The sequence below is a fragment of the Hyperoodon ampullatus genome, assembly GCF_949752795.1.
Source record: "Hyperoodon ampullatus genome assembly, chromosome: 10".
Taxonomy (NCBI): domain Eukaryota; kingdom Metazoa; phylum Chordata; class Mammalia; order Artiodactyla; family Ziphiidae; genus Hyperoodon; species Hyperoodon ampullatus.
Genome location: NC_136923.1, coordinates 49,229,356 through 49,254,621, shown reverse-complemented (window position 1 = coordinate 49,254,621; position 25,266 = coordinate 49,229,356). Strand labels below are relative to the sequence as shown.

The following is a 25,266-nucleotide window of genomic DNA, read 5'->3' as shown; positions in this document are numbered from 1 at the left end:
CTTACGTAGCCACTGTTTGAAATCTGAAGAAAAAGGCTATCACTGAGAGGACTCAACTTTTAATACCTAATTCCTAGTAATTTTGGTAGTCGGAAAATCTTTATTTTTTTTAAATGAATTTGTCACAGAGTGGGGCTTAAGATGCCAAATATATAATTCATTTAAATTGTCATAATCTTTTTCAATCCACAAAATGTTTTTCAAATGACAAAACAGAACATGCGTAATTTTATAATCCAGTTTAAAAAAAAACAAAGCTACCATCGTCTTCCTTCTCATTTTAGAAATGTAATCCTGGTACATGTTTGTATACGTAGCTTATTGATTTCACCTAAGATGACAAGACATTACTGGAAATGTCTGTTTAGAAAGCATAGGTCTGGCTGTGTCCATTTACAGGAGAGGGAAGGAACGGTTCCAGAAGGGAAGCGTTTGGTGGAGGACACTGTGGGGAGCCAGGTTCTAGATTAAATAGGGACAGATGTTTGGGTTCTCAGGATAACAGTTACCCTGGGTTGGGATGACAGATTTCATGCTTTCCTCTTTCAGAATCATGTCTCCAACCTCCTTTGTGTACGGCGAGTCTGTAGATGCATCCAACTTCATTCAGCTGGAAGACCTGGAGTGTCATTTCCAGCCTCTCAACATCACCCTTCAGGTATCCACCCTTGGAGACCTTCTCTGTCACTGGGGACCAATGGAAGGACCCAAGCGATGTGCCTTCTGTGTGTGTCTGTGTGTGTGTGTGTGTGTGTGTGTGTGTGTGTGTGTGTGTGTGTGTTTCCATAATTACACACAGAATTAATCCCTTTGCTGTGTGGTACTCTGCTGTGTAGACCCCTCTGCTCTTCAGTATTTGGAGAGAGAGCTGCATGAATGCTCTGAAAGCTGAGGCCAGGTCAGCATCCCTTCCCAAATGGCCCCAAAGGACCCCTTTCAGTTCTCCATCATTCTTCACATTGTGGACAGGGCAGCCTCAAGGATTTGCCATGTCCCCTTAATCCTGGACTTCTCCACACTAACTCAGCCAGGAGCCCGCTCCTCCCACAGAGGGACAGCCTTTCAGAAGTGGGGTTTTACAAGAGCAAAGCAGTGTGAGCGATGGGAACTCCCCCAGGGGAAACATGCTGCTCTCCCAAAGAACAGGGCTGGCTCTTCCATCACATAAGCACTGTGTCCAGCAGGTCCACTCGGTGTGGACTGTGGACACCGTGAAGGACAGCATCCTTCTGGAAGCCAGGGGTGGGCACAATTTTTTTGCAAAAGGCCGGAAGATAAGTATTTAGGCTTCGCGGGCCAGCAACTATGCAACTCTGCTCCTGTAGCATGGAAGCAACCATAGGCCATGCACAAACGAAACTGTAGCTGTGGGCACTGACATTTGAATTTCATATCATTTTCACATATCATGACATGTTCATCTTCTTTTGATTTTTTTTCCCAACCATTTAAAAATACAAAACCATATTAGCTAGCAGGCTGTACAAAAGCAGGTGGCGGGCCAGATCTGGTGTACAGGCCATCATTTGCTGAGCCCTGCTCTAAGTACAGACCCTTCAGGCCAGTGCTGTTCAACAGGAGGGTCTTTGAACATAAAGTTAGAGGGACAGAGCATCGTCCAGGCATTCTCCTCGATGGACAAATGCGGGAAATGTAGGCCCAAGGAGTAGAGGACATGCTGCAGGGCACAGAGCTGGGAGCAGCCGGGCTGGGGCCGGGACTGGGCGGGCATTGCCTGGACACCCCTGTGTAGCTCAGCACCTGCCAGGAGCTGGGGATGAAGTGATGAAGACAGTGTGCCGTAATCCACATCCCACATCTCTCCAGCTCTAGCTCCCGAAACCCTCCCCTGCCTCACCTCCATCCTTCCCCACGTAGAAGATGGTTTCCTGGTCTGGCGTCTGCTGCTATGACCAAATAATTATTTGTTTTTTCCCTGTGGCCACTCCTGGGTGGACCAAGGGGATGACAAATAAAGATGGGGTGAGGGTCCAGAGAGGGAGTCAGTAAAATATTTGTGGTCTCTCACAAACAATGGTCTTCCTTTCTCCAAAGCATTCTCCCAAGCAAGAGGCCTCCAAAGCCATGATGGATAGCACACATCCCAGCTCAGAGAGGAGGCGCCTGCCGGCCAGCTAAACCCCAGCTATCACACTCTATGTTTGATTTACAGGAAAAAAGGGAAAGATGAGGTTAGCCTTGCTTTTGAGACCTTAGAGTGATTGCTGGGAATAGGGCCTCAGTGGTTCTGAATTGCTTCTCAGAATTAGTTTCCTTTTCTCCATTGCTTTTTTGTAATTGGATAGAAAACAGATGAAGGCCAGATGGAGTTATTTCATTTTACTTAAATCATTTTAATTTTAATTACTTACAAATTAGGTAAGTTTAGTTACTTAAACTAAACTTTTGGAGGTGTCTTACTTACAATAAAATATACAGTCAAAAACATTATTGAGAGGGGTTCAAATGACACACATCATGTAATGAAAAGGGTATATGCAGAAATTAACACAACACTGTAAAGTAACTATACTTAAGTAAACTAAATTTTTTTTAAAAAAGAGGGTATAGATGTTGAAAGAAGGCAAAAAAGAATAACAGTTATACAAAAACGTATTCAAAAGATATACAAAATGTTCTTTTCCTCCTCTTTAAAAAAAGAAAGAAAGAAATCTGAGGGCATGTGGTTACATCATGTTTCTCTGAACACATCTTTGCAGGGAGCTTAAAGTTTCGTATTCAGGCAAAGAGCTTTCTTCTTGTATCCTGACGTAGATACAGGCTAGGGAATAGGGTCGCCAGAAATGAGTGATTGGCATGACCCTTAGATTCTCCTCGTGATTATCAGTTGCCTGAGGAAGTACATAGCATTCCGTTCAGGATTAAGAAAGTTGGCTGGGTCTGAAAGATAGATAGTGTGTGTCATTGATTGGAAGGAAATCCTCTTGTGTTAGCAAAGCTGACAGTTTCCTTGAGAATTCTCTGATGACTAATTTTCTGGTATAACTGTCATTATTCTGACGATCCTGCAGGAAAGCCACTGACCAGGTTGATGGTGACAGTGACCCCCAGAAAAAGGTAGAGATAATGGGGGAGAATGGGGTCAGGGATATGGATAAAATTCTATGTTTCCTTATTCTGGCAACATCCTTCCTGAAGAAAAGCACAAGTCTTTCCACATAAAGATATTTTTTCTGTGTCTTTTCAAAGCTAATATTCAACAAGCTGCGTCATTGTTTAAAGACTCCACTGCAAATGCTGATGGGAGAAAGGCAGAGATATTAGTCTTGGACCTGGTTTCAAAGTTTCATCAGAGTTTTCTTAACAGAGATGTAATAATTTGTTGACCATTGATAGTTGGCTGTGTTTTTTTTTTTTTTCATCATCAGTTATTTCCCTCACCTGAAAAATGATGAAAAATAATACAGATGTTACACAAGAACATTTGCAGAGAGTCAGACATTAAGACATTTGTTAAAAATAAATAAATAAATAAGGTAATATAAGCTCTCCCATCCATCTGGTTTTGATGGATGAAATCATGCAAAACAAAATCATCATCTTCTTTTCTTCCCCCCACTTGTGCTTTAATTGGGATTTCCCAGACAGGTCAATAGGTTTCTCTTCAATTCTGTGCTCTCATGTTTCACTTCAAATTAGCTATTTCCATCATGGTTGGAAATTCCTTCCTTTTCTTGTGCCTTAGGGTTGTTGTTATGGGTGAATTGTGTTCTTGCTGAATTAAGAGTTGCCAACAACTGCTCATCCACTCAACCGTTTTTTGTGTCTGTTCTCTGAAGCAGAACTCACTATTGCAAAAAACGAAAACATGCTTTTCTAGGGAAGAGCTTGCTGGAGCTAGATCCTTATGCGTTCTGCCAAGTGTGAAGACCCGGTGACTTGTCCAGCCTGTCTCCTGGCTCTGCCCTTCTGACCTCAGCTTTAGAGATGCCCTGAATCCCTGAATTCTCTCTCTAGCCCCCAGGCCACCAAGCAGTGTTTCATTTCTTCCTCTCTCTTGCTCCTACCCATCTTTTTTTTTTTAATAATATCTCATATACATTATTGATACTATGTATAAAATAGACAATTGATGGGAACCTACTGTATAGCACAGGGAACCCTACCTAATGCACTGTGGTAACCTAAATGGGAGGGAAGTCCAAAAGGGAGGGGTCATCTGTATGTGTATGGCTGATTCATTTTGTTGTGCAGCGGAGGCTAAGACAACATTGTAAAGCAACCATACTCCAATAAAAATTAATTTAAAAAAATAACATCTTTGAGACACATACCTTAGAGTTTACCTGTTTAAAGTGCGCAGTGCAATGACTTTTTCCACAATTCTGTTTATACAGAATTGTGCAGCTGTCACCATAATCTAATTTTAGAACATTTTCATCACCCAAAAAGAAACTCCATACCCATTAGCAGTCATTCCCTATATTAGTCTCCTATTGCTGCTGTAACAAATTACTGTGAACTTTATGCCAAATTTATTATCTTACAGTTCTGGAGGACAGAAGTCTGAAAAGGTTCCACTGGGCTAAAAGCAAGGTGTCAGCAGGGCTGCGTTCCTTTCTGGAGGTTCTAGGGAAGAATCTGTTTTCTTACCTTTTCCAAGTTCTAGAGGCTGCTGCATTCTTTGGCTCATGGTCCCCTTCATCTTCAAAGCCAACAATGGCCAGTTGGATCTCTTTCACAATACATCTCCCTGATTCTGACTCTGTCTCCCACTTCCCTATATAAGGACCCTTGCCATTACATTGCACCCACCTGGATAATCCAAGATCATCTCTCGATTTTAAAGTCAGCTGACTAGCAACCTGAAATCCCCCTTGCCATGTAATATAGTCAGTTTCCACGGATTAGGACATGGACATCTTTGGGAAGCCATTCTTCTGCCTGCCACACTCCTCATTCCCCCTTCCTCCCAGCCCTAGGCAACCACTAATCTACTTTCTATCTCTACACATCTACCTATCTCTTTTACTCTCCTTCATCTTCCATTTCTTCCTTCAGTTTCATGTTCAGCCTTTGCTCCATCTCCTTTCCTGTATCGGTCTTTCTGTGGCCGCCATCTTTTCTCTCATTTCTCAGGAGATAATGGGCTGCTGGAAACAGAAAATAAGGAGGACTGTGGTGGGAATGAGAGGGGTAAAGTTTACAGGACCAAATGCTGGGACAGAAAAGAGGTGCACAGGTGTCATCAAACGGTATTAGCAAGTGATAAGCTGTAAGTTATGGAGAAATCAAACCAGCTAGATAGTATAGTAAAAACAGCCCTTTCTGTAAGTTAGGTCATTTGGTTTGGGGACAACCCACTTTTTCTTTGAGGGTCTCAGTTACCTCAAACTGTAAAAGGAAAGGCGTTGGACCAGATAAGTGGTTCTCAAAGTATGTTTCCTGGGCCAGCAACATCAGCATCTCCTGGGAACTCATTAGAGATGCAAATCCTTTAGCCTCCACGCACCCCCTCCCAACCAGACCTACAACCTCAGAAACTCTGGACATGACCTTGCCCCAATCTATGTTTTGACAAGCCCATCTGGTGGTTCTGATATGTGTTAAAGTTTGAGAAATACTGGTCTAGATTATTTCTGAATCCCCACCAAGTGTAATAGTCTATGAGTAAATTTCCAGGTATGTAAAAAGAAATATAATTTTTAGCTGGAAGAATACAAGAAAATGCTAAAGGGAAAGAAGGTAATTTGAAGGTTTGGTGATGTTAAATGCATATTCGAAAAATTTATATTTCATTGAAATCTCTCATCATTTGATATTTCACTTCACTTCAAGTCATGACCTTCTGTATCCTAAACTGTAGTATCTCTGTGTATCATTTCAAAGGATTTTAGAGTATATATTGCAGGACATGAAATGAAGATCTCTATTTCTATTAAAACTTGCTGTGTGTGTCTCACACCCACAGGTCTATAACACTGGGCCAAGCACCCTTCCTGGGTCATCTGTCAGCATCTCTTTCCCTAGTCGCCTGTCACCTGGAGGAGCTGAGATGTTTCATGTGCAGGAGATGGTGGTGAGTTCTCATTTGTTTTCACACTTGCTTTCAGGCTCAAGCCAGCCCATTCACATTTTGTATTCCACCCAAGAGCCCAGAAAGGTTAACTCATTCTACCTTTGGAAACATACCTGGAGAAGCCAGGAGACCTGCAACACCTGAATTTCTACATTGAGACAGCTTGGGTCATGCCATGAGAAGACCTCTTTGGGGATGGGCAAGCGTCAGTTATGAACCTGACTTCTGGGATGGACTTTACTGGCTCTGGGAACCGCCAGCAACTGTCTGTAGTCTTGTGCGTATCTGAATGTGTTTTTCTAAGGGAAGATCCCCAGCACTCATAAAGATTCTCATAGGGCCACTGATGCCTAGAGGGTGAAGGATTCGTTCATAAGACAGAAGTGTAGGTTGAAACTCAAGTTCATGTGCAGAATATGCCATTCAACTTGATCCTAAGTCGGCTGTAGATGATTTTCTCTCAACTAGGATATGATTGTTCCGCCCACCTCCTTGGCTTCTAGGACATCACATTCCCTTGGCTTCTCCTTTGTCACTGGTTTTCTCCTCATCTCCCCAACTTCTACAGGGCCCAGGGTCTCTTTTTTACCATCCTTAATCTTAGGGATCTCCCCCAGACTCATGGCTTTATATTCAGTCTGTGCTTATGACACCAGATGTTTCTCTCTCTAGCCCAGATCTCTCGCATGAATCCCAGACTCTGACAGTTAACTACCTTCAGGCCATCTCTACCTGGATGCCTAACAGGAATCTCAGTCTTCTGCACAGCTGAACTCTCAACAGTACCCCTCCAAACCTGCTTCCCCCCATGACCTTCTGCATCTCAGCAAACAGCTACTATGTCCTTCCAATTGCTTGAGTCACCCTTGACACCTTTTCCCCACAGTTCACACCTGATCTGTCAGAAAATCTGATGTCTCTGCCCTCTCAACAAATCAGAATGTTACCGCTTTTGACCCTTCTACTGCCAGCACCCTGGCCCAAGGCACTGTTATCTGTCATCTGGGTTATTGCAGTGGCCCCCTCACTCGGGTCCCTGTTCCTGCCTTGGCACCCCTGCCATCTGTTCTTGCCCCAGCGGCAGAGCCAGCCTTCCAGAATCTAAGTCAGGTCGTGTCATCCTCTGCTCAAAACCCTCCAGTGGCTCACTTACCCCACAGATTCTTCCAGCACCTCAGCCAGCCTCACAGCCTGTCTCTTGCCCCTCTCTGACCTCTCCTCCTCCTCCTCTTCGCCACTCTCTCTACCGCAGTCATCCTGCCTCCTTGCTGGCCCTCGAGCATGGCAGATACTCTCCCACCTCCTGAATTTTGCACTGGATCTTCCCTCTACCCAGCACTCCCTCCCCCAGAGAGCCATGTGACCTCTGCCCTCACATTCTCCCGGTGCTTACTCAGATATCACCTCCTCAGAGAGGCCCTCCCTGACCAGCCTTTGTCCCAGCACCCCTCACCCCCTTTTCCTGCTTGTATTTCACCATCACCCTCATCACCAGCTGACATACCATGTATTTCCCTATTTGACCAGATTATCTGCCTCCTCCTGGCCCCGTACAATATAAGGACGGGGATTTCTGTCTGCTCACTGCTGTATTTCCAGGGCCTCCTATATGCAATGCTTGGCATATATTATATGCTCAATCAATATTTGATATTGGACTGAAAGAAAAAACTCACAGTATGAAACAAAAGAAAGAGTCGTTTACTCTTTCTGCATGAATTCAGGAAAAGTTTCATGCTGATAAAAATCGCCTCAGTGTGCCTGAGAGTCTGGAGTGGCTGGGCGTGAGGGTGACCCCTCCTGGGAGGGAGGGTGCGTGATGGTTGAGAGAGTCACTACATAAGGAGAGGGAGTGTGGTCCACGTTGAGGGCACCACTGAATTGTTCCTTTTGCACGGACACGTGAGGGACAGCTAGCCAGACAAAGGGACAGTCTCTCCATGGATAGCTTGAAAATAAGGGCAGCAAGACCCATGGCATGTGACACATCTGAGCCCACAGGAGGCTCAGAAAGCTTCATGTGATGGCGATGATGGTTTCTCGCATTGCTGTCTTCTTGGTTCACGTGGGCTGAAACCCTGGACCACGGGAAATGTTGAACGCGGAACACGTGCCCCTCCTGGCTTGCCTGCTTGGCCATCCCCACCGCTCACGGTATTCCATTCCTGCTCCACAAAGTGCCCGTGCCTGGGTGCTCTGCTGAAACAGCGGTAGAAACCCCCCCGGCGTTCTGCACCTACAGCTACCACGGTTTGAGCTTAGTGTGAGGTTCCTCCCACCCACGTGCTCCCATTTGCCTCCTTACCTAATGTTCATCTCACCAGCCACTCCACCTTGTCCCCACAGCTAGGGATGCTATCCTCACAGAGCATGTTCTATGAGCTGTTCACATAAACATCTATAGTGTTGTAGAAAAAAATGCTCCCCCATGGACAAAATTATTTATTGAGCAAAATAGGAAATGTAAGTCACTCAGATTCTGAAAGTATCTCAGCACCAAGTCCACCCCCTTTTCTCTTTACTGATCATCAGACCGAGCAGGAGCCACTCGAAAGGACTTTGGGACGTGTTTATAAATAGCTGGCTTGGCGGGAAGGCATGAGAAGTGGTTTTTCTGACGATTTGCAGAACTGCCTGACTGATCATCCAGCTGAGTGGACTCTTGAAAACCCAAGTGCTGTGAGCTGCCTGCATTCCGTTCTCTGAGTTCTCAGAAGCAGACCCTTTGGATTTTCAGTACGGTACTGAGAATTTTCAAAAGTATGTAACAGAATTCTCAAGGACGGCCAAGCCTTTGCTTGGATACACCAGCCCGTGTTGAGGCCCTTGGCGTTTGTGTGGTATGGAAAATCAAGCTCACTGGCAAATTCTCACTAAGCAAGTAGTGAAGCACTGTGTTCTCATGGACAGTCATCACTGGAGACCAGAGTGATGATGAGACTAGAAACGTAAAGGCCAGTGCATAATGGATGCAGTGATGAGGCAAGAGTCCCAGGTACTGTTTCAGAGGCTGGTGGGCAGCACACCCTCTACCCTAAAGCCCAAAGGGCTGAGAGCAAGGGCATCCTGCAGCTCAGCCAGGTTCCCAGCCTCGGCCCCTCCCTTGCTCAGCAGCGCCCGAGAATGCCTACTGGGGCAGGTCATGCAGCTCGCGACGTCCTCCACTCTGGCCTTTTGGGACTTTGAATAGAGTGGGGCTCTTGTTCTGGGCATTTGGGTGGTTTGGTGCAAGTCAGACTCACTTATTAGGAGAAACCAGTACTCCTTCCTTGTATTACACTAGGAGGGGCCCCTAAGGCCTGGTGGCATCCCCCCATACCGCACCCTCAGCCACCACCAACCCCTAGTCTTGGACAGGCCCCTGGGCAGCCAGGAGCCAGCTGAAGCCCAGGAGCAGAGAGCAGGCATTGAGAGAGGACGTATCTGCCATCCCTCCCCACACACCACGGGACCCTCAGATTGTTTCTCTCCCTTCAGCAGTGCCCGTGGTATCCATCATCTGTATAGATTGCTGAGGGTGGGCGTGCTGGCTGACCCCACGGGTCTGAGCTATCACTCCACCTAAGGCCCCGACTCTGCAACACAGTTTTCTAACTGTTGGTTCAGAATTCATTCAGAAGTGTCTGGGGCTGCAGCCAGGGTCCCTGGACAGGACACGCCTGCCTCTACGTTTCACCAGAGAGTCTTTTGTTCTCCCAAAGTGTTTTTTGAGGTCAAGCTGCCTGTGAGTGGAGAGTGCCTTTGCTCACGTGGGAGAGATTAGTATAGGAAGCCTAGTGCAGTGGGACTCCTTTCTGTGTCCACCCAGCTGAGGTTCCTGATCTCCTTCCCTCAGAGCAAGTGTTCTAGCCCCACCACCCTGCTTGTGTTTTATTTAGAAACAGCCTTGGTGGTGGCCTGAGGAATGACCTGCAGTTTCCATTGCCTGCCACCCACTGGGATTGTGCCGAGTCCTGTGGGGACGCTCGACCCCCCACAGCACAGCCAAAGCATGGGCAGGCCACCACGACCCTAGAGACCATCAGGAGGCCTAGTGGGGAGGACCGTGAAAATAACAGAGAGAGTGAGAGAGGGGAAGAATGACAGACTTCTCCAGCCCATCTAAAATAAGAATCATCACAGGGACTTCCCTGGCGGGTCAGTGGTTAAGACTCCGCACTTCCACTGCAGGGTGCCCGAGTTCGATCCCTGGTTGGGGAGCTAAGATCCCACATGCCATGCGGTGTGACCGAAAAATAAATAAATAAAATAAAGATGAATAACTAAAAGTTACAGCAGAGTAGACATTTCCCCTAGAGGTACAGTGCATGTTGATAGTTGAAGTGAATGAATTAAATAAAACGAATTAAATAAAAATCATCACAAGTGCTAGATCATCCTTGATTTATTCTTTAGACACTGGCAGAGAAAGCACCAATGATGTTCCAGGCTCTACTAAGAGGAATAAATCACGCAACACTGGCAGAAATTCAGTCTAGCAGGAGGCAGATCTGTGAAATGTAATTGCAGTGCCATATACCAAATGCAGTCATGGAGGCATGCCCAGACCCAGGGATGTACAGAGGTATGGACCCCACCCTGGGGAGGGGACAGCAAATGCTTCACAAAGCAGGCTTTTGGAGTCAGGGCTTAGGGGATGTGTAGATGTTCACCAGGAGAACACATGATGAGAACATTCCAGACAGAGGGAGTGGTCAGCGTGTGTAGGAGTACAGTGGAGGCCCTACCTGGTTCTCCATTCTCTCTGCCCACCTCTTATACATACAGGCAAAGGTGACTGTTCTCTACGCCTTCTGCAGGGCGTACAGCAGATGGATTTCTTGGCAGTGTGACAGAGAGTGCTAAACCACTGTCATTTCCCGTGACAGTTGGTGAGGTTCTGGGGTGCATCATTCCTTCTGAGGTGCATCATCTGTGTTTGCTCATGGACCCGCACCTTCATTTCTCTTGACTTAGGATTGGGGAAGGCCAGGCGCCCTGCTCCCCAAGGCTAAGCACACGTCGTGGACATTGCCGGCAAATGATCAGGCTGCTGCAGGGGAGAGTGGCTTCTGTGGGCCTGACTACCCGTGTGAGACAAGCCATAGGCACTTGCTCCTGAGAGAAGGTTCCTGTTTGGATTGAGGATACAGCTTCTCTCACACAGCTTGATAGGAACCTGCCTGGAAAATGTAACAACCTCACTTTGTTGTGGGCCTGCTGCAGAGATGGGCCTTTTAGCAGAGCCCCTGAGCACAGGCCTAAGAGAGGGCCAAGGTAGCACATATGTCACAAGCTTTATGGCTCATGAAGGCAAGACCTTTTGAACTTGGGTGGGATCCTGCTCCAAACTTAAGTTTACTCACAGGGGATGAAGGTTCAGGGGAAAGGATGGGAGGTCGTCTCAGGACTCAAACTTCAGGTGTTGGCACTGAAAACCTGTCTGTGAGCAACTTTCTAACACTGGAGAAAGAGGCTTAGGGGTTTGGCTTCTAATAATATGCAGGAAGAAAAGAAGTCATAAATGACTTACAGAGAGCAAAGGGCTGGAACTTTATTCCAGGTGAAAGTCCTGGGTCTTTCAAAAAACTCTAAAAGTGGGCTTCCCTGGTGGCGCAGTGGTTGCGAGTCCGCCTGCCAATGCAGGGGACGCAGGCTCGTGCCCCGGTCTGGGAAGATCCCACATGCCACGGAACGGCTGGGCCCGTGAGCCATGGCCGCTGAGCCTGCGCATCCGGAGCCTGTGCTCTGCAACGGGAGAGGCCACAGCAGTGAGAAGCCCGCGTACCACAAGAAAAAAAAAAAAAAAAACTCTAAAAGTAATCTAGAAGAAACATGAAATAAATACCATACCCTTCTTTCTTCCTTCTGCAAAACTATCTGAAAAGGCTTACCTCTCTGGTTTGTTCTGTCCCTACTATTGGGCAGTGATTCTAAAGAACTGACATGATTTCCAGGAAGTAAAATTGGGTGGGAATGAGGGATAATATTCCAAGTAGACACATCAATAACTTTGCCATAGGGTACCATTAGGATATTGATATCAATATAATATCATTACCAGTATTCATTAGAATATCCAAGTTGGTGGCAAGACTTATATCTTAGTAAATTATAACCTCCCCCCTCCCCCCCGCCAGTGCATGTGCACCAGACAGGGCTGCCCATGATCTAATTTCTGCCAAAATGAGTCAGTTGATACTGGAACCTTAATTAATTTGTGATGAGGATCTCCATATCCCTATGAAGAAAAGATGCACCTGATATATCAGTGACTACACAGTAGCTTAAACTTAGAAATGGAGGACTGAATTGTTTTCCCCAAGGATGATCTGAGGAAGACAGATCTGCTTAATGAAAGTGGTGTTAGGACCATCAAATCGATCACATTTGATCAAAGGCTAAAGAGTGAAAAAATTTCTCCTGAATAACTGACAAAAAATGAATACCACTTAGTGCTGTCCTGAGGCTTTAGTGGCTTTTTTTATATGCTGTTAAATTTAATCCACACAGCAGCTCCATAAGGTAAGGCCATTATCCCAAGTTAAGGGACCAGGACTCAAAGACTTGCCCAACATCACACAGCTAGTAAGTAATAGAGCTGGATTTGTAGTCAGATCTGTCTGACTTCAAAGCACAGGTACTTCCCCCTGTACTACTGTGCACACCCCTCCTGGGCGCACTGCCCACTCCCCAGTCACCAGAGGCAGACTCAGTCAACAGAACAGACAGAAGATGAGCAGACCATCAAGAATCATCCACTTAATGAGGAGCATCTACCCCAGGACAGCGAGGCACCAACTGCTATCAAAAGAATAACTAGGGCTTCCCTGGTGGCGCAGTGGTTGAGGGTCCGCCTGCCAATGCCGGGGACACGGGTTCGTGCCCCGGTCCGGGAGGATCCCACGTGCCGCGGAGCGGCTGGGCCCGTGAGCCATGGCGGCTGAGCTTGCGCGTCCGGAGCCCGTGCTCCGCAATGGGAGAGGCCACAACGGTGAGAGGCCCGTGTACCGCCAAAAAAAAAAAAAAAAAAAAAAGAATAACTAACACCAGAGTGTATATTAATGAGGCAAACAGAAGAAGATTTTAGAATGAACAAGACTGATGTCTTCAGAGAGATGCAAAAAGACAGTATTCCCATGAAATAGAATAAACAAGAGTTTTGTAAATTTAAAATTTTGATCATTCAAATAAAAACCTTAGTATATGAGCTGTGTAGTAGAATGGATATAAAAGAATAAAGTAGTGGACTGGAAACTTGAGGGATTTCTCAAGAATGTAGTACAAAAGGACCCAAAAAAGGCCAGTTAAACTTTTAACAATCTGGAATGAAGATCCAAATGCTCTCAATATAAGAGTTAGGAGGCTGGCAAGATGGAAGTAAAAGCAAGCCAAGATTCTTGTCTTGTTTGGGGGAAAAGTTTGTGTACCAATTAACTCAAGGCTTTGATAAAAATAAAGTTTAAACATGCAAAAATTTTAATGGCAACTTAGAAGAATAAAATCAATGTAGGACATCCAAACCACTAAGAATAAGAAGCACTTAAAAAGAAAGAACTCATGAAGAAGCAGGTGAAGGAGAAAAAAAATTTTTACATGTATTTATATATATGAGATGTCAAGAATAAATCCAAATATATCAATAATCAGAATAACTGAGAATGAATTAAATGCTTTAGTGAAAGGCAGACTTTCAGGTGGGGTTTTTTTTTGACCCAGGCATAAATTACTTGTAAGAGACACACCTTTAAAAATGACCCATAATGTAAGGCATTCAAAAAAAGATAAGGCAAATTCTAACAAAAAGAAAACAGGCATAAGAATATTAATAACAAACAAAATAGAATTGAAACAAAAAAATTGTTAACCAGGCCAAAAAATGTATTTCAGAATGATTAAAGATACAATCCAATGATAATTTGTAATATAAATGGATTTTTATATAACCAATCACATAGCTATAAAAAACATATAAAGTAATACCTGACAGAAAAACAAGGAGAAATTTATACATTCACAGTTACTGCAGGAAAATTTAATACACTTTCCTCAAAAATCATGAGTATTTGAATAATGCAGCTAACAATTGTGATCTCTTAGAGAGAGAAAGACCAAAATGAGTCAGAATGTCTGGGTTTCATTAGTACTTGCCTGCTTACCAGCTTTTGGTAACCTTGAGGAAGTCACCTAAATTCTCCAAGCTTATTTTCCTCCTCTGTGAAATGGGCTATCTACTTCACATGGTGAGGATAGAAGAAGTTAATGTATATGGAGCAATTAGTAGAGTTCCTAGTACGTAAATAAGGGAATGCACATTCTTTTCAAACATATGTGAACATTCACAAATTACCCACGTATTGCACCACAAAAGCAAATCCCAATAGAATTTCAAAAGTCAAAGTAATACAAGCCACATTCTCAGACCACAATGCAATAAACTTGGAAGTTGACAACAAAAGTTTAGCCAAACAACCAACCAAAAACAGAACTACTTGGGAATTTTTAAACACCATCTTAATTTACTTTTTAGATAAAAAAGAAATCAAAGAGGAAGGGATAAACAAATTAGAAATGAAAGAGAGTGAAAGCTTGTTCATATCAAAACTAATGGTTGTAGACAAAACCCACACAGAAGAAAATGTCACTACTCATATACAGAAAACAGGAAAGACTGAAAATAAGGGACCTAAATTGACAACAAGAGCTAGTAAAAGGACAATAAAATAAATTCAGCTGTAAGAAAGTGAAGTGAAGATATCATTGAAGATAAAGCAAAAGTCGTGAAATGGAAAAAAATCAGCAGTATTCTACATCAAAAAAACTAAAAACGGGGGCTTTTTTTGGTCCAGTAAAACAGATGAACCTACAGCAAATTTGATCAGGAAATGAAAAAGAGTGGTAATGCCAAAAAACAACCTGGAAATGATCAAAGAACTACACTCACATGGAGAAGATTTTTAAATTATAAGATATTATTTTCACAATATAATGCCCACAAATATAAAAGCCTAAAAGAAGTGTTATGAGGTAAAAAATCCAACTAGACTAATTACCTCAGGAAAAAATATGAGTAGTATACAGACATCAAATTATAATGCTGTACACCTGAAACTTATTTAATTAAAGAAAAATGAAGTGTAGTCAAAGACTTGCACCTTAAAAAAGCACGAGACCCAGATAGCTATTTAGGTAAGCTCTACCAAGCTTTCAAGGAACAGATAATTTCTGTGTTATATAAGCTGTTCAAGAGAGTAGAAAAAGATGAACAGCTCATTCTAGGATACTAACATAACCATGATTCCAAAACTAGAAATGCAGAATGGGCAGTAACACAAAAAAGGAAACTGCAGGCCAACTCACTTTGAAAACAGATACAAAAATTCTAAATAAATGTTTGCTAATCGATTCCTTTTAGAAGAATCTATCCTGAGTAAAGAAGGATGTAATCCAGGAATGCTAGGTTGATTCTCCATAAAGAAATTGATTAACATTATTCACTCTATTAATAGTTAAGGGATGAAAGACGATATAACCAGATGATTGTCTTGATGAGGGCTTCTAAAAAGTCAAAAATTAAATTTAACATCCACTTATTTTTTTTTTTTTAACTTCTAGTAAGGAAGGCATGGAAGGGAACTTCCTCAGCTTGACAAAGATCCCCTATCAGAACCTATAGAAAACTCCAACCTGGTGCTGGAACATTAGGAGCTGTCCCACCTGTGGAGTGGAGGCATGAGTTCCTGCTTTTGTCTCTCCAGTTCAGCAGTGTTGGATGTCATAGGAATAAAAAGAAATGAATAACCTTTATTGTCAAGAAAGAAACCAAAGTATCCCTATTGCAAACAACGTTATTGTCTCCCTAGAAAATCCAAGGGAATCAATTGACTCAATATGAGGCTTTGTGAATGCCGCAAGTAAAAGCTTGGGCACACTTATAAACTGCCTGACCTTTGAATGCATTCCCCAAGCCACACACAGGTCCATCGGCTAAGGGTGGAAGCCTTACTGGATCAAGGTATTTCTGTGCAACCTCTGACCAAACATTGACTGATCATTAAGCTATACTGATCCAGGACAACCTCTAGGAAACCAGGTTTAAAAATAAAAACAAGTGTAGAAAAAATTAATGAGCAGAGACATCAGAGGCTACACACTTCATGAGAAACAGGCTCCACAGAATAGTCCTGGCAAGTCAGTAAACAAACAAGCAAAACCAAAAAAGAACTGAAAGAAAAGAGAATACAGCCATCCCTCAGTATCTGTGGAGGATTGATTCCAGGACTGCCCTATGGATACCAAACTCCATGGATGCTCAAGTCCCTTATATAAAATGGCATAGTATTTGCATATAACCTACACACTTCCTACCATATTCTTTAAATAATCTCTAGGTTATTTATAATAACTAATACAAAGTAAATGCTATGTAATAAATAGTTGTAAATACAATGTAAATGCTACATAAATAGTTGCTGGAAGGCAACAAATTCAAGCTTTGCTTTTTGGAACTTTCTGGAATTTTTTTCCCCAAATATTTTCGACCTGTGGTTGATTGGATCCACAGATGCAGAACCTGTGGGTAAGAAGGGTCAACTGTAAAGAAAAACAAGTAAAACCTCAGAGACCTGGGGACACCATAAAGCATAACAAAATACACATATTTAGAGTTCCAGAGGAGAGGATAGAGAGGAGGGAGCAGAAGAAATATCTGATGAAATAACCACCCCAAACAATAGAGGTATATAAACTCCTTCACAATAAATGAAGAAAATTGTCTCTCCATTTGGGAAGAAATTACGGAAAACCTGTACCTCACTTAGAAAAAAAATAGATGGATGAAAAAGTTATATGTAAAGAAGAAGAAGTATTAGTAGAAAGTGCTGAATATTTTCATAATCTTTAGATGGGAAAGCTCTTCTTCATAAGCAAGTCATAAATTCTAGAACCCATAAGAGAAGGCTGACAAATTTAAATCTATACAATTACCAAAATCTTGTGTGATCAAAATACATCATAAACAAAACTAAAAGATATTTGGGAGAATATACTGGCAACATAGTTCACAGACAAATAATATATAAATAACTTCTACAAATCAATAAGGAAAATGCCAAAAATCATCAAAATGGGTGAAGGGATAGGAATGGGAAATTCACAGAAGAAGAAATTTTAATGACAAACATATAAAAAAATTTAATGGCAAATAACCATTAGCCTCACCAGTAATCAGAGCAATGCAAACTCAAATGAAAATGAGGTCTTTCCCCCCATTAAACTGGCAAAAATCTAAAAGAGTCTTAATATCCATTGTTGGTTAAGATGAGGTCAAACGGGCACTCCCAAATACTGTTGGTGTGAAGGGCAATTTGACAGTAACAGGATTTAAAATACGAATACCAACAATTCCACTTTTCAGATCATGCCTCAGAATTCTCACATAGTATATATAGTAGAAGTTTCTAACTTTTTGTTAGTAGCTGTGAGTGGTCATCGTTCTCAGCTTAAATGTAGGCTTTTCCTATGTTGATGAAGTAGAAAATAATAATACTCCATTAGTATTCTGAGAAGGAGCTGTTAGGTTTAGGCTAAAAAGAAGTGGTAGTAATATTAATAACAATAATAATGATAATAATAAATTTTTATTAAGAACTTAACTATAGTTGAGGAACTGTACTAAATACTTTACCTGGACAAATTCTTTTAATTTTCATGATAGTTTGATGAGGAAACAGAGGTAAAGACAAAGGGATGGCCAAGATCACAGGGTCAGTAAATAGCTAGGTTGATGTCTGCTCTTGACCACTAAACTGTACAGCCACTGCAAGGCCTCATAACACCGTTTTGTCTGGACTTGTAGCTGTCCAGCAGCCGTAGCATGACCTGGAAGTGAGAAATGTAGAAAGGTAGAATCTCAGGTGCCACCCAGACTTGGTGAATTAGAAAGTGTTTTAACAAGATCCCCAGTGATTCCTTTGCACATTAATATCTAAGAAGCCGTGGTCTAAAGCATGTTACTTAATTCTCTCCGAGCTTCCCTTTCCTCATCTATAAAATGGTGATGACATCCTTGCCATGAAAGGCTGGTGGCGGGTGGGGGGTTTAATCCACACCTTCATTTATTCAGCAAATGCTTTGCATGCACCCTATGGCAAGCACTAGGTTACTATGGGGAACAAAACAGACAAAAAGTAATAATTTCCAGCCCTCGCGTAGCTTACATTCTGGTAGAGGCAAGTAATAAATAAGTAAAATGTATAGTACATTACATGATAGGAAATGCTTTGGAGAAAAATAAAGGAGGCAAGGGGGTGAGAGTGGGGAAGTTTTTGATTTTAAATAGAGATGTCAGAGCAGGTCTTGCTGAGACCTTCATTCAGGGTTGGGGTCGGGGAGGACCCAAGTTGTCGCAGGAGTTTGTAAGGTGATCTTCTTTGTTCATAAGGCCTTGCCAAGTCTGTGTTTTCTGATAATTCTCTTGCCTTGACTGTGGCGCTACTTGGTTTCTCTCCTTTGCAATTCCAACCCCGCGTGCTGCCCCTGTATGGTGGTGTCCGAGTCCGAATTGGAAACCAGGAGTCTCTGTGTGTGTACTCGTCAGCACTCACTCTGGGGGAGCTCTCTTCCCAGAGTGAATCACTTATCTCACTGGCCACAGCAGTTGACAGTAACACTGATTTTTGAAGCTGGCTGGCTGTTAAGGCACATTTTGCATGAGGAAAGTCCTGGGTTTTATGACTTAGTTATGTTTGGAGGGTAGTTGCAACAAGAAATCTCCCTGCAGCAGACTTGCTGGAGGCCAAGACATAACCTGTACATAAGCCAAGCCTGGCACTTTAAAGCAACCTAGCAAATAACCCAAAGAAAACTCACTTTTTTTTTCAGTGTCTACTACTTGCCCTCTTGGTGAACACATGCTTTTTTTTTTTTTAATTGAAGTGTAGTTGATTTATAATATCATGTAAGTTTCTGGTGTTTGGCACAAGGATTCAGTTATATATATATAAATAAATAAAAATATATATATATATATATATATATATATATGTATGTTCTTTTTCAGATTCTTTTCCCTTATAGATTATCACAGAATATTGTGTAGACTTCCCTGTGCTATACAGTAGGTCCTTGTTAGTTATCTGTTTTATACGTAGTAGTGTATGTATGTTAATCCCAGCCTCCTAATTTATTCTTCCCCCTACCCCGCTTTCCCCTTTGGTAACTGTAAGTTTGTCTTCTGAGACACAAGCCCCTTCACTCTCAGTTTTTGCTGTAGAAATTTCTTCCTCTCCTTCATTCTCAGTTTTTTCTGTAGAAATTCGAGGGCTCACCCTAAACCAGATCACTGCTCATCCTGGTTGGGAGGTTCCTGCAAACAAGAATTCAAGGCTTAGAAACCCTCCTCAGGATGCCAAGTGTTTGGGTGATATTCATTCTTTTCCCTGATATCCTGTAACTTAAATGGTGTCATGTAAAGTTAACTGTTAATAATACAGCTTATGTAACGAGGAGATAAGCGGGGAGGGGAAGAAACCCTTCTCCAGTAGGGGCAGATGGATTTCCAGCCCTGGGGTGGATGGGGCGGGGGTGGGGTGCTATGGGATCCAACCCTCTACCTTTGGACAGAATACAGTCGAGACATCTCCCCAGTACAACCGAACCGTGCTTCCAACAAGTTCTCCGGGTTAAGCCATTCTGATATCCCTTGAATCCCATTTTTTATGACTATCTTCAGTTCATCATGCTCTAATTTCCCGACCTTTTCTGAGTTAAAATGGAAAACAGTTGCCTAGCTCCCTCTGTGGAGAAGTTGAGCTGTTACTTAGTCATTCTTCCCACTTCTCTTCCCAAAAAGTATCACAGTTCCTTTAGTTCTGTTTTTCCCATCCTAAGCCATTCTCTTTGTTCTCTTAGTATCTAAATAAATAAAAATTCAAAACTGAGCCCCTCCCTGGTGGCGCAGTGGCTAAGAATCCACCGGGACACAGGTTCGAGCCCTGGCCCGAGAAGATCCCAGCAACTAAGCCTGTGCACCACAACTACTGAGCCTGCGCTCTAGAGCCCACGAGCCACAACTACTGAAGCCCACATGCCTAGAGCCCATGCGCCGCAGCAAGAGAAGCCACGGCAATGAGAAGCCTGCGCACCACAACGAAGAGTAGCCCCCACTCACCGCAACTAGAGAAAGCCCGTGCATAGCAACGAAGACCCAGCACAGCCAAAAAACAAAACAAAACAAATTTATTAAAACAAAACTGAGCCCCAAGTACTATGCCTTTTTATCCAAGCTCTCCTCATCACAAACGGTTATTACTCTGGCAGGGAGGACCTGATTTACCATTTGAAAACGTGCTTCTACTCCTAATAATTCCCCAGTGTAGCTCTCGGAGACACCCTGAGGTTCTCTGTAAAAAGATCAACAAGGAGATCTTAGTGGCCAAAACCATGAGGTCCAAAACTCTGCATGATCCTCCCACCTTTCCAGGCCATGTTCTGCAACCTCCTCTGCTCCTAACCTCACCCCTGACCCTGTCTTCCAGCCACTCTGGACCACGAAGGCTGCTGACCCACCCACCATGCACTTCCCTGGGCCTCCTGACCTTACTAATGCTTCTCCCTTCGCTCTGGCTGTGGAAAGCCCACTCATTTCTCCAGACCCAATTCACACATCCTTTCTTCCCTCAAGCCCTCCCAGATGCCTTCCCAGATTGTCCTGCCTCAGGGCCTTTGCACCTGCCTCTGCTGAGAACACTCTTCCCCCAAGTATTTGCATGGCTGGTTCCTTCTCATAATGCAGATCTGAGCCCAAAGTTCACCTTTCCAGGAAGGTCTACCCTGACCACCTTAGCTAAAGTTGCAAACCCCCTATCAACTTTCTGTCCCATTACCCTGTGTGCTGTTTTCTTCATAGCACTCACCACTATCTGAAATTACTGTTTTTAATTGTCTGTCTCCTTCCAGAAGACTAAAAACACCATGGAAGTAAAGGTCACGACTGCCTTGTTTTCTGTGCATCCCTAGTGTTTGGTGCCCGGACTCTGTGCACATATGCACTATATGCAGTATGTGCTCAAATAAATGAAAGCATTGGCTACTCCCACTCTGTTAGTATCACCATCACAAATATTTCTCTGGGCGTTAGGATAGGGTGTGTGTCCTTAGACACCTACACACCCTGCCGCACATCTAATGAGCACCTCGTACGTTCCAGGAACTTGGAAAATGTGCACTGAATTTCAATCCCTGAGTAGAAATGTTTTGACAATTTCCCTTCACCCACAACAGAGGTTGCTTTAATTTCAATGTGGGAAAAAGTAAAAATGTAAAACTTTGAAATAAGGGGCTGAGTCACTTATTAGAAATGAAGGCTTTGAAGAGCAAACTTAAACTCCACAAATTTTGATCAGAGATATTATGAAAACGTTCTCTCTCTCTCTCTCTCTCTCTCTCTCTCTCTCTCTCTCTCTCTCACACTCACACACACACACACACACACACACACACGTCTGCTGATTTCAGCGATGGCCTCAAACCATTTTTAAAATTTTTCCTTCTTTCTGCACATGTCTGAATGTGAGCTGAATAATCAGATCCTAAAATGGATCAGAATTAGGTTGGCTGTAATTTTTTTTCTCAACAGAAGCCAAACACTTAGGGGAGATGGCTGATGGAATTCTGGAGCAAGAGTTATGTTCCTGGGCTCTTGGGTCAATTTTAGTTTGGCTGGAGGGAGAAAGCGTGTGTGTTTCTGGGCAAGCTTACACCTGACCCGCACCCTCTGGAAGGTGGGGATGAGCGCCAGCCTGGGCTGCACGTGCACAGTGTGGTTTAGAGACTGCCCTTTAGCCCTTGTGGACAGAGTGAATGAATCAAGGCAGTAAGGCCAGCTCCCCATTGGCTGAGGGTGCCACCTATCAGGGGTTGCCGGGCTCGTGCGCACGGCTGCTGTGACATCTAGAAGCATTAATGCTTTGTGGCAGCATGCGCGTGATGATGCTGAGGCGCCTGTGCTCTCTGGTCTCCCAACACAAATGAGCCTTAGAAGTTGGTGGTTATGCAGTTTACTTTCCTTCTTCCTTTTTTCATTCCTTAAGAGCAACATAGCCCTGTCACTGCAGGGATGATGGGTTGTTAGCAAAGTTGATAACAGGAAATCTCACTGAGGATAAACAGAACACATCAGCCATTGCCCAGAAACACATGGTTCTCATTGAACCTGCCGAGGACTAATTGTGTGTGTATCAGAAGCACGAAAACAGGAAAACTCCTTTCTGATAGACCCACCAAGCCTCTTCTGACCAAAAGGAACCTTCTCAGCATTGTTAGATACTGAGAAGTCATTATCTCCCCAGCTGTCAGGGTGCTAACTCCACTTAACTTCTCCTAAACATATGACCGAAAGCATGTTTCAGGCCTCTCACGAAGTCTTAATAAAGCTTTAGATTCAATGAGTGACATCTAGGTTTCTCTTTTCACTGCTCTGATGCGTATCCCCTCAGAAAACCAGTGTAAGAGGTTAGACAGATGCTTATACCTGAAACATAGCATCCAGAAAATGACTGTTATTTACCTTTTGGTAAAAGAGCAGTAATAAAGTGATGCATCTAATAAATGCAGAGATAACTCAGTGATTCCATAGGTGTGTTGCTTTATCCTTTAACGTAAGATGGGTATGAGCTTCACTCTTCACTATAAGATGGGTCCAAGAGCTAGAACTGGAGCTTAAATAAGCCAGTACAATTCCAGGGACTGTGTTATGTCCCACATCAGGGCTACTGACTCATATATTATTCAAATCAGCAAACCATTCTGCTTCCAAAATGTTTCATTATCTGTGGAAGGAAAGTATTTTTGGCATGCACATCAAGTGCTCAGATAACATTCTTATGTCTTTTTTGCTAAAGAGAATCTGACCACATCTGGAAATTCTTTGGTGTCACTGCTTCTCTGAAACTACATCCCATCTGTATCACTTAAACTCCAGTAAAAGGCCATCCCCGTGCTTTGAAATGGGCCTCATGGGGCGGGGCCAGGGTGGGGTGGGGGAGACTTGGCTTTCTCTGATAAAATGTAAATGAATGCTGTTTTACAGGGCAGCCTGGTGGTGGCCTGCACTCTTGACTTTTCAGCATGTTGGCCTGTGACACCCAGAGGAAAAGGGTGTGGGGGATGGGGAGGAACACCATTATTTCAGCCAAACCCTAGAGCTGGTGGGAAAAAATCATTGCCTTTTATCATAAGAAGTGATATCTTTTATGAAATAATAGCATATTCATATAGAGGACAAAACTGTATGATGGATCGTGCTCTTTCTTTCCTCTGGAATGTTGGTTTTGAGGCTTTGCCCCTTTATTTCCTGTTTCAGTTTTGGTCTCAGTAACACACTGACCTTTCAGATCAAATGCAATTTTTCCCAGTGGTGATGGCCTTAAGGGATGGGGAAGGGGGTTGGGGAGGCAAGTCTTTTATTTAGAAGATAACTTTTCAGCTAGAAAGAGAGAGGACATCTGGAGTTGAAGTTATGGTCTTTTCAGGCTTTTTTGAGTTGCTGTCTTTCCCTTTCTAGAAATTAAAAGGCACTAGGTCATTGTTACATTTCTTGCTCCTTCTGCTCCATTTCCAGCTCTGCAGGTTTGTCAACGGGCTCTTATTTATGGACGTCTGTTCTGTGCTCTCATTTACACATTTCAGTTCGAAACCAGAATTCAGCTCTTTACTTGTGGAGTGAGGCTAGGAGGGCCTGTCCAAAGCTAGAACCTCATATTAACTTACCTTGTATTGTTGTGATCATCAAAATGCTTCTCCTTTTTGTCTATTTGTGGGAACACATTGAAGTCTGTAGCTACACACAGAGGTAAATCAGAAAATCAGAACTTGCCAAACTAATAAGCAAGGGGACCCTTTTCACAAAGCAAAAGAATTCATAACTCTTGAGAGAGGTCTACCAAAGGATGCCTTTGACAACTCCTACCTTTAAATGATGTGCACACACAAAAATTGTGTTCTCAACCTTTCAAATACATAGGTAACATAGAGCTAGGCATATCCATTATATAAGGAACTACCCAAGATGGTTATCACTGTTTTTCTGCCCTTACAGTGTCTTTGCGGTTGAAGAAATCAGAGTGAATAAATGGAGACTTTGAGCACCCAACCCTTCTAGGTTATTCTGGGTCTGCATTTTACAGTCTTGAAATGAATGGTGATACATAAAAGTATTTTTCTTAGGATTTATTATTAAAATGTCATCTTTCACTGTTCTTTGGGCAATATCAAGAAACACTTAGAAAATCATTGCAATGTGATTTAACATAAAAGATAATAAAAAGGGTTCTTTAAGGCTAAAAAAAACTATCACAGTTTACGTTTTGCTGAATGGAAAATATGTAGCTCTTACTTCTCTTTCTAGTAGTAAACATCTTAGATGGGCCTAAGTAACCAGTTGATGTCATTTCTTGACCCTTTTATGAGGGCTATATTTATTTCAAACATTGGAGTCCTAAAATTAATACCGGCAAAGCCATTGTGGTCAACGTTCAGCCTCCCGTGGCAGAAAGGGGACTTATCATCTCCGGATACCTTGGTTCCAAGAGTAGGCAGTAGGTAATTGAATTAGCAAAGTAGGCATTCAAAACATTCTCTGGGTTTTTTAAGCTCAAGGGGCATGTGAATTCAGAGGAGCAGGTGGTAAGTCAGGGGACGGGTCATGTTTACCCAGTTGCCATCAGCTGTGATCGGTGTCACATGATATGGAAAAGTGGCCCAGGGATGTAACAGAGAACAGAAAGTCAACGATTAACAGATAAATGTGAGTTAACATGAAACACATGTTATTAAAAAATGAACCTATGCCCCCCTTTAATCCAGGTCATTCCAACAAGCATAGTTTCTAGACCAAACTTTACCCAAGACCCACATTGGTGGAGACGCAAGGATTGGCTCCTGGAGAGAACTGTTGTCAGTGAGTTTATTCCTCTATTAATTTAATCTTCCATTTCTCTTTTATTTCCTATGTCCAGGGAGCATCAAGCAAGGGACACTTTGGTGACCCTTCCCATCCCTAGAACCCAGCCAGCTGGAATATGGTTAAGGAATGAGGCTGATGCTGGTAGAAAAGGGACATCCATGCTTTTGCCTGTTAAAAATATACCAGTAATACCAAAAATAATAATAATAAATATACCAAATATACCAATAACACCAAAAATATACCAATAATACCAATAATTAAGGAAAAGTGGTTCCTTAAT

General features: G+C 43.0%; 1 protein-coding gene across 1 annotated transcript in view; it reads left to right on the top strand.

Annotated features, from left to right (window-relative positions):
• Nucleotides 1–25,266, top strand: part of ITGA9 (integrin subunit alpha 9) — a 353,562-nt gene that overhangs the window by 287,166 nt on the left and 41,130 nt on the right. The window contains exons 22-23 of the mRNA XM_079713622.1: nucleotides 550–658; nucleotides 5,933–6,040. Of these exons, the coding sequence (XP_079569748.1) occupies nucleotides 550–658; nucleotides 5,933–6,040 (217 nt within the window). The remainder of the gene's footprint in view (nucleotides 1–549; nucleotides 659–5,932; nucleotides 6,041–25,266) is intronic.